General features: G+C 30.5%; 2 protein-coding genes and 1 non-coding gene across 3 annotated transcripts in view; 1 reads left to right on the forward strand and 2 right to left on the reverse strand.

Annotated features, from left to right (window-relative positions):
* Window positions 1–1,345: 1,345 nt before the first annotated feature.
* On the reverse strand, window positions 1,346–3,680 carry LOC101493959 (high mobility group B protein 9). The gene is made up of 6 exons (XM_004500844.4): window positions 3,135–3,680; window positions 2,920–2,998; window positions 2,657–2,822; window positions 2,449–2,550; window positions 1,736–2,106; window positions 1,346–1,579 (listed from the first exon to the last, which is right to left on the reverse strand). The coding sequence occupies exons 1-6, from the start codon at window positions 3,281–3,283 to the stop codon at window positions 1,472–1,474; spliced, it is 975 nt and encodes a 324-aa protein (XP_004500901.1). The 5' UTR covers window positions 3,284–3,680; the 3' UTR covers window positions 1,346–1,471.
* Window positions 3,681–5,672: 1,992 nt separating this feature from the next.
* TRNAP-UGG (transfer RNA proline (anticodon UGG)) lies at window positions 5,673–5,744 on the forward strand. The gene has a single exon. It is a non-coding gene; the product is annotated as a tRNA-Pro (tRNA).
* Window positions 5,745–8,797: 3,053 nt separating this feature from the next.
* LOC101493646 (F-box protein At2g26160-like) overlaps window positions 8,798–9,927 on the reverse strand; it is a 1,694-nt gene continuing 564 nt past the window's right edge. The window contains exon 2 of the mRNA XM_027335161.2: window positions 8,798–9,920. Coding sequence (XP_027190962.1) covers window positions 9,031–9,920 — 890 coding nt within the window. The 3' untranslated portion in view covers window positions 8,798–9,030. The remainder of the gene's footprint in view (window positions 9,921–9,927) is intronic.

Consider the following 9,927-nt stretch of genomic DNA (forward strand, 5'->3'; position numbering starts at 1 on the left):
GAACTTGATACATCACTTTCTTTAACAATCATCTTCTTCCTAACAAAGTGAACCAATTGATGACTATCTCCACTCCTACGGATACTAATGGCCCAGACTCCATAGGGTGGTCTCAACGTGTCACCCACATGCTCTGCTTGTGGGAATGGTGAAGAAATTATCGGTCATGTTTTGTGGGATTGTGTTCATGCAACATAAATCTAAATTAGGTTAGTGGACCATACGTCAATTACTAATTTTTATATTTGCAAGGACCGAATCTTCCACAACCTCAAGCATAACGAGGAAGAAACATACACCAACAAGTGGTAGGCGATCTTCATTGTAGCTTACCGGCAACTATGGACGTGGAGAAACAAAAATATCTTTGAAGATGGTTTATTCAACCGAGCAATCCAACTGATTAGATTATCAAGCTAGAAAGGGAGATAAAGATCTGCAAATATCTTCACTTGATTGGTGGGCCTAAACATCTAAATATTGTTTTCATTAGATGGAAGAGATCTCGAGAATGATGGATCAAGCTCAATTGTGACACCACACACAAAAATTTAACCAATCGTAAATTGAGGCTTGTGACGCTCTACATGCTAAGATATGGGATATAAATATGGAAAACTCTTAAAGAACTCCAAAAATTTCTTTTTGATGATTTTTGTACTATGTACTATTAACTTTGTAATTTTTATTTTTTTGGCTTTGTCCTCTTTTTATATCCAAACAAAATAATATTTTTTTTAATTTAAAAATAAACAATAAAGATATAATTTAGAAAAATCATAAAATATATCTTTTTGACAAAATAATATTTTAAATATATCTTATTTTTATTTTATTATATTTATGTTACTTTGTGAATGTGTTAATTGTATTCCTCTTCTATTTTCCTCCTATCGCTATACCAAATCATTAAATAATAATCTCATTTTCCACGTTTTGTCTTCTTTTTATATTCAAACAAAATAATATTTTTTTTAATTTAAAAATAAACAATAAAGATATAATTTAGAAAAATCATAAAATATATCTTTTTGACAAAATAATATTTTAAATATATCTTATTTTTATTTTATTATATTTATGTTACTTTGTGAATGTGTTAATTGTATTCCTCTTCTATTTTCCTCCTATCGCTATACCAAATCATTAAATAATAATCTCATTTTCCACGTTTTTTTTTCCGTCTCCTTTTTCCTTTCTTTCTACTTTCCCTCCTCTAAATTTCTTTCATAGATTAGTTAAACAAATCGGAAGATAATAGATTGGTTAAACAATCTGAAAGGATCTGACTGGCGGGACAATTTTTTGGAAAAAAAACACTTGTAAACCTCAATCCACAACAATATGCACGTAAAAGTTAACACGATATATTATAGTAACAGAATTCTACGATTATATCAACATTAAAAATAAAATAAAAAATAAAAAACTAAAACGATTATTTTGCTGCCTAAAAGGCTACCACTGAGATTTATGGACGTCCAACTTCTTTGGTCTGCCCAATCTTCATTTTCTCTTTGTATTCCGTCAATTCTCGTTTGTACCTTTCTTTGTCCCTTAAACCAATGTTTTGGTAAACCTGCATTGTTTGGCACTCGTAAAATTACATTTTACCTTACTCTAATCAAAACTATTAACACACCTTTGATAACCAGATTTCATAAACAACCATATTGCAAACAATGAAACAGACCAATTAGGATAAACAATATACACAAATAACCCTTTAAATTACCATTCTTTCTTCAGGGCTGAGAGTATTCCATGACTGACCAATCATTTTAGTGAACTCCCTTTCTCTGTTTGGATAGAGTTCTTTGAGCTTGTAATGTTTTTCAGCAAAGAAAAAGTTATAGCCACTCCTATTTGGCTTTGGATAATTGGGGTCCCACCTTCTTTTTCGTCTCCTCCTTCTACCCAATTTGTGATTGAATGGTACAATGGCACTGTCGAATTGTGGAACCAATGGTGAAGTAACCACTTGTTCTGGATGGTAAAGCACCCCTGTAAGAACTTCAGAACCCAATTTCACTGACACTAGATAACCACAATCAAATTTTCCTTCGATTGTTCCTTTTCCCAAAAGACATGAACTATCTACATGCTCTGCATACAAATAACAAACAGTAAAATCAGAATTGAAAAACTCCCTAATAAAAATGCACTATGCAGAGGGATTAAATAAAATTACAATTTCTAAATCCTCAACTTGTATCCACAAGCGCGTTTCACCAAATCATCATTATTCATTTCAAATTACAATTACTTAACAACATTAACTACTTTTCATGCTTAACCATCTTTGAACTCTTAACAGCATTACAACAAACACATTCCATAGTAGGAATACTCATAAGTTGAATTACAAAATACAGATGCAACAAACGTCTAAATTCCTTAATTTAAATTCTATTATTTTATTTTCTAACTTGATAAAAATTCAATTACCTTCATCATGTGATTGAGGACTATCAATGTTTACCATCTTAGGTGAATATTGAACAATAGCTAATTCAGGTCTCCACGAGGAACTGTTTCCAGAAAATGAATCTGCAACATACGAGAAGAAAATAGATGCAAATAAAAGAAAAATAAATAAAATCATTTTAAATCAACGTGTGAGTACACGTGCTTCTACTTAGTGAAATAGTGGTACCTGTTGAAGGAGTGAATAGAGGACCCTTGACTTTGAAGAAGTGAACTTGTTCGTAATGGTAAAGAAGAGTGAAGTAATGTTTTCTGAGTACAAAAGAAGCGCTTGTAGTCGTAGATGAGAATCTAAATACACTACCTACTTCTCTCCATTTCTTCTCCACAACTACCTGTTCTTTGTATAAATTAACTATTAATAATGTTTAATTTAGAGTGCAGAAAATAGCATAATACGGTTTAATCTTATAATGGAGGTTGAGAATTCACCTTCTCATAACCGCTTCTTCTTGTAACTTCCACGTAAAGAACGTGCAAATCGAGTTCCTTACCTCCAATCACAGGAATCCTATATAATATTATGAGGGCAAAAATGTCAAACACCTGTTAAAAGTAGTTTGATTTCGATGCAGTGAGTCATGTTTATTTTATTTTTTTGGTTTAGGAAAAGGAAATAAAAAATGAATGAAGAAATAGAAACTTACATGAATTTGGTAGCCATAAGAAAGTGAAAGCGTCTAAGAGTGTCCCAAAAGAGAGTAGGGTCATTAACGACGTCGTTGTGAGAAGCGAGCGGGGGAGGGTACTGTTTGCCTTCGTCATCGGAGCTATTAGTTTTCAGCGCCGACGACATTATTAGAAAACGACGGCGAGCAGTATAATAAGAGAGAGCGATGAGAGTATGAAAAAACAGCACAATAGATGTGAAGAGAGTGAGTGAGGAGTAAAAAAGAAGAGAAAAAAGGAACGATAATTACGAGATGAAAATGAAAATAGTAGTATTAATTATGCAATAAAGGAAGGGAAGTGTGAGTATGAGAAAAAGCTGAGAGAATTAAAGAAGAAGGTTTGCCGCGTGGGGAGGAACGGTTACGCAGCAGAGATGGCTTTTTCTCATATTGTGTTATGGCTTAAGTAAGGTGCAAATTTCAAAGGACTTTTTTTATTTTTAATTATTTTTGAATTTAATTGAATTACTCTATCACCATACTACTAGTAAGTTGTTGCATGTAGATGATTACTGTTACTACACTACTACACTTTTGGTGATTGGTGATTACATTAACACAGCTTCCAAGCTAGCTAAGTAGCGTTGACATGCATTTGTGCTACTGATTTCTGACTCACTGCTCTGCTCTTCAATGCCTGAAACGTATCTTCTTGTACATCAAATAAGCAAAGGGTGAATATCATCAAACATATACTACATTATAGACTACTACTATACTACCCTATGCACTCCAATTTCAAATTTGATTCCTCCGCTAAGAATTACATAATCACACTGATGGAAAATTACTCATTATTTAATTTCAAGTTTTAAAAATATAGATTTTCATTTTTATTATATAATTTAAAATATTTACTTTAAATATGAAAACTTTAATTTTGATTGAATCGTTATTATCTTTTAACTTTACGAATGTAAAACATTTTATTGCAAGGAATTATTATCTCTCTAATTTATACATTGTTTCTTCTTTTCTTTTTTTCATAGAAAACTTTTTTAAAAATTTATTTTCAATTAATTTTTTTAAATGGAATTTAAGTTATTTTTGTTAGAATCAATTTTGTCAAATCAATTTACTCAAAAACACATACACTCACCCTTAATTTTCACCAAGATTGAGTATTAGATATTTTAACTGAATTAATCGAGCTTTTCCACTCTAGCAATATATATAGATAATAGTTTATTATAATTAATATAATAAAATAATATGAATAGACAACAATAAATAAGATGATATTAAAATTATACTTTCTATTAAGAACAAATTCAACTTTAAAATACATAAAAAAATAATGAAATAAATGAGTATAAATCCCGTACCCACATTTGATTAAAATAACTCTGTTAAAAATAGGATAAATTCAGAGGAATACCCGTTCTGTTACCATGCATAAAACATAAAAAATGGTAGGCTACTTTTTTATATAGAGAAAATTGTAGCTCATTGGGATAACGTAACAGTTTTTTATAAGAACATACCATAGTACTGTTTTGAATCATAAATAATGATTTGCACTTAAAATTAAAATTCATTTTACAGATTCATAAAAAGTGCACTAATTAATTTTATTTATTAAATTTTTTAATAAATAAGTGGACAAAATATTTTGTTTGATTTTATAGCATACAGTATCTCATTATCTCTATTCACATGTCTAACAATAGATGTGAGATTCATCTAAATTGAACATTTCATTTTAAAGAATTATTAAGAGTTTAATAAATTAATTAATAGTTAATATATATATATATATATATATATATATGTATATATATATATATCATAATTTTAAAGTTGATCAATAATTATTTTTAATTTATTTACATTAGTACAATTATAATATCTATTAAAGTTGACTAAATTAAAAGTTTTAATATATTTATTTATTAAATTTTGATCCAATAATTAAATAAATTGTTTTTATAATTGACATTAAAATTAAAAATTTAATTAAAATCATAACAAAAAAAAACGTTATTTTAAAATAAACTCAAAAAATAAAAGTTTTTTCGAAATAGTATTAAATTTAAATATAATTAAATTTATTCATAGATGATATATATAACTCACCTATTGATAATTTAATTTAATAATATTTACTATTTTTAAACGTATCATAAAAGTCGCTTTGATTATAATATAAATTATTGATATTCGATTTATTTATGAAACTGAATTACTGAGTTGCTGAATTTTTAAGGAGTGAAATCCCAGCAAAACGTGTAACTAAAAATTTCTTGATGTTGATTTACTCCTGGTGAGTCATAATGCAATATACACACATTTGGAGGCACATTGAAGAAATATTATAATATTCCATCCAAAATTTATTATTCTCAAAAGTTTAGCCAATTCATGTGTTTGGCAATGATCTTATCCGCTTGAGAAAATGCTTCAGCCGTGCATCTGTAACCTTGGACTGTGTGGTCTATCTTTGCTGACTTGGCAACACACGACCCATCTGAATTATAATTATGGATGTCAATATATAAGAAAACTAGCATCAGCGGGCATTTGGTCTAGTGGTATGATTCTCGCTTTGGGTGCGAGAGGTCCCGAGTTCGATTCTCGGAATGCCCCAAAATTATTTTGTTGCTCAAAATCTGCCTGCATACACGAGGAGAAACAAGCTTACATTGTCATTCTATTTCTGGGCCAGTTTTTAATTCTTCCCTTTCTTTTATTTTGACATTGGCAATTAACTTTGCATAGTTTACTAGCTTTTGCATTTTTCCTCACTTGTTTTTTCTCTATAGTCCTCAGAACTAAACATAGTTTAATGTAGGAGGAGTTCATTTAATGATGCTTTTTGCTGCTGCAATGGACTTGAGTAATAATAGTACATATCCTCGTCGTGGTAATATTTTATAATGAGGTTCACTCATTCATGATGTGTTGTAATTTAGGTATTTGTGAATGGAGTAGTTAGTTATACTGGTCACATTGTTCGTTAAGGATTCGTTTCGTACTAACAATCATTTCTCTTATCAGAAATTTCTACTCTTATTGATTGCATTATATTATTTTACAATTAAACAAGGAAACGAAAAGCATCATTGTTGAATTCCCATATCAGATATCATATTCAATCAATTCATGAAGAGTGAAGAAAATGTTTTTGTTTTTAATACCAAGCCTGAAACATGAATGAGTTGAACATCATTATAAAATATTACTGCAATTAAGGTTTTCAGAAATTACAACACATCATGGTTCACATCTCTTCTAATAAAGTATATTAGCAAATATCTAAATTATATACATATTGGAAATGGTACAAAGAAAGCAAAACTAGGCAATCTAATATATATATATATATATACACAATATAATATGTTCTAACAATATAATATTTTAAACTTCTTCTTATAAGAGATAGTGGTAAATACTCCCATAACAAATACATAATTACAAACTATTAGTTTAATCATAGAACATGACGTCCAACCTAACAATATTGTCAATTGAATTAGAACTCAGAGACAATAAATGTATAGTTGATTAATTAAATAGTTCAGAACATTTAAATCATAATATATATTAATATATTTAATATTAATAAAATCCATATTATGAAAATAATTTATAGAAATATATTGGTTAACGTATAACAAAAAAAATATGGGTTAACTAAATATATTTATATTAGTTTAAGCCTTTAAGGTTTAGAGTTTACAAGGAATTTGAAGTACAATATAGGATTGATTCTTGTACAATTTCAACGAAGTACAACGTTTTAGCAACGAATCCTGTTTTTAGCAACGAATCCTATTATTTAACTGTCTTCTAACCCAAACTTGCATTGCATTGCATTGACTATACCACTGTCCATTTCTTAAAATCAAGTAAGCACGTATAACTAGTTGAAGCGCTGATGGTATCTGCTGCAGGTTCATAACAAGTATACGCTACAATTCACAGAATTTAACAACAAAACCAAAATTCAAACAAACATAAACAGGAGGGAATTTGGCACTAATACTCTAAATAAGCATGACTCAGATACAGAGATTTCACTTAAGTTACTAAATTTACTTCTGGAGTGATGTTGTCCTAAACAGAAGGGTATGTATCACTACAATTTATTTGAAAATATATATATTAGCAGGAAACAATAGCCATGCCAAGAATGTACAATTAAAGAAAAACTTTTTCACTTTAATGGAAAACATCAAAAACTTGAGCAACATCCCAAAGATTTTGTTTTGCTCCTGATTTTTAGTTTCTCTATGTCTGTTACAAATATTTTTCCCACATCGAAAAAAATGTGTTTTAACTAACCTGTTCGCCATCAATTTTATTGAAAGTCAATTAACCAAACACCAATAAGAGGAATAACACAGTTTTTAATATATATATATATATATATAATCTCATAATATAAATTTTATGATAACAGATGTGCCATGTTATAGCTCCAATAATCTGAAAGCCATGTTAAGAAGAATAATAAGTCTGAAAGAGAAAGAGCAATTGATCCCACAATTGGATTCAAAGCCATGTTATAGCTCCTCTGTATGAACTGAACTTGTTTTAAATAGCTCAATGCGGTTGCCTGATGTTGAACTTGAAGAATATTCATTCAAGAATTTATTGAATTAGTAGCAGCTAGACAGAATATAAAGCAAGCAATCATTTCATAGACATGAAGCTCTTCTAAAATTCAAACAATCGAATAATCAGTCATCGAAAAAATGATATACACATAGCAAGCATAAGAAATATGATAATGAATATTGTAGAGAAAATGAGGAATGGGAATGAAATGCACTTTATTTATCATAGTAGTATATAGGTAGGGCTGTCACACTTCACGGCAAAATATATATCCATTAAACTTTTAGGCTAAGGTCAAACACGTGGCAAAATACCAATGCAGGCCATAGTTAACCAAAATATTCTAATATAAGCTCAAACATGAGCGGCAGAAACTGAACATAGATCAATGCTATAATAAGAAACTTGGGAAGAAAATTAAATTAAATGGAAAGAAAACTGATATCCATTTGTGATTATTATAAATAAATTCCAGAATAATAAAGAAAATCACACAAAGTGTTAATACCCATAAACAAATCAAGGGTGATCCAAAACACATGCAATGATGCAAGGAACAAGTGATAAAGAGGTAGCTGAAACGGAACCTGATTTTATTGCAGAGGTTGTTCTGGAGATAGAACCTCTGAAACAGCCAAAGAGAAAACTCGCAATTTGCAGCGAGCAAGTAACAATTTGGGAATAGAACAATTCTGAATGTTGATTTGAAGCAAAATAAGTGTGATGATGCTTCCCTTGTCCCTCCCTGACTCATCTGAACATGTCTTCTGAGCATCGTTCCGTATTGGATCGAAACCAAAGCCAAGGCCAAATGCAACTAAAAGCAGCAAGGGAACTGTCGCTGATAATATACTCAGCAGAAATTCTAACAAATCTGAACTCTGAATTACAAGATATGAGTACATTATTACAAAAAACAATTTTGCATGGCCATTTGATATAGTGGTATGACTCTTCAAAGACTAAAAGACATAATTTAACCTAAAACATTCAACTAAACTTTATTGTTAAGCATAACATCAGGATGCCTTCTTCGTCAAGCATACACAATCTTCTCCAATCTAATCCACACCAAATTCACCAAGCATATAATAAACATAAACATTCATAAATAATACAAGTTTACAGTACAGATAATAGGTTACTTTACTGCATTAATACATTGATCTTGGTTTGCAATCTAGAATTTGCGACATGAATATGCACAATACAATAATAAGCCAAGCTTTAAAAAAGGGCATTGGAAATTGGCAAGCGTATACACTAATAAACACAGGCAGATCAATTTACACAGTTGAGATTTTTCAACTTAGCAAGGATTTGGCGAAATCCAAATTGGAAACGGACCAAACGGCCATCCAAAACGAGGATACGAGTTTCGAGGATAACATGGCAACGGCTCAATGCTCTCATCCGACAATCTAAAAATACCAAAATCATGTTTCGCAACAGCATCATCATGATTACTATCCGAATAATCATCAGTGAAATATATACAATCTGCACGACATCCTACAAAATCAGCAGCAGAAAAACACATAGAAGAATTCGCCCCAATAAACAAGGCTTTATCACACAACGTTTCAATTCTTCGCCACGCCATCACATTCCAATCCATCTTAAAAACCATAAACCCCACAGTCCGATACATAGACATATAATTATAGCATTCATCCACCATATCAGAAAACTCTTGTTCCAAATCCCGAGTAACCAACAACAAATCTTCACCGGAAAACACCGCATAGTGAATATCTCCACCAAATTGAATAGGAGGCATCGGTCCAAAAATAGAAACTCGACGAACATCAACATCACACACCGCAATCATTCCTTCTTTACTCACAGCATAAAACAATCCATTATGATAAACAGCATCTTCCCAAAAGTAAACCTCATTGGTCAAGAGAATCCAAGAATCATAGCCTTTTTTACAGAAGGCCAAATTATTCAAACCTACAATAGCAAACGCGGTGAAATCATCGCTTTTCGTAGGACTCCACGAAAGAACAATTTTCCTAACAAAAGTTTTGCACATTTGTCTCAAATTTAAATAGCAAAATCCAGAGTTAGGGTTTGTAACCAAATACTCACGACCAATATCTGAAGAATTGAAGCTTATAACGTTAGGGAAAGTGTGATTTGGAGGAAGAAAGAGAGTTACACATGTAACAGGATTAAAAAGACGAATATGAGGGGATTCATC

The sequence above is a fragment of the Cicer arietinum genome, chromosome 5 (assembly GCF_000331145.2).
Source record: "Cicer arietinum cultivar CDC Frontier isolate Library 1 chromosome 5, Cicar.CDCFrontier_v2.0, whole genome shotgun sequence".
Taxonomy (NCBI): domain Eukaryota; kingdom Viridiplantae; phylum Streptophyta; class Magnoliopsida; order Fabales; family Fabaceae; genus Cicer; species Cicer arietinum.

Coding starts and splice junctions, on each gene's coding strand:
- LOC101493959 (XM_004500844.4), bottom strand. CDS start 3,283: ATGTCGTCGGCGCTGAAAACTAATAGCTCCGATGACGAAGGCAAACAG. Junction 2,999..3,134: donor CTTATGGCTACCAAATTCAT/GTAAGTTTCTAT, acceptor AATATTATATAG/GATTCCTGTGATTGGAGGTA. Junction 2,551..2,656: donor TCTATTCACTCCTTCAACAG/GTACCACTATTT, acceptor CGTATGTTGCAG/ATTCATTTTCTGGAAACAGT.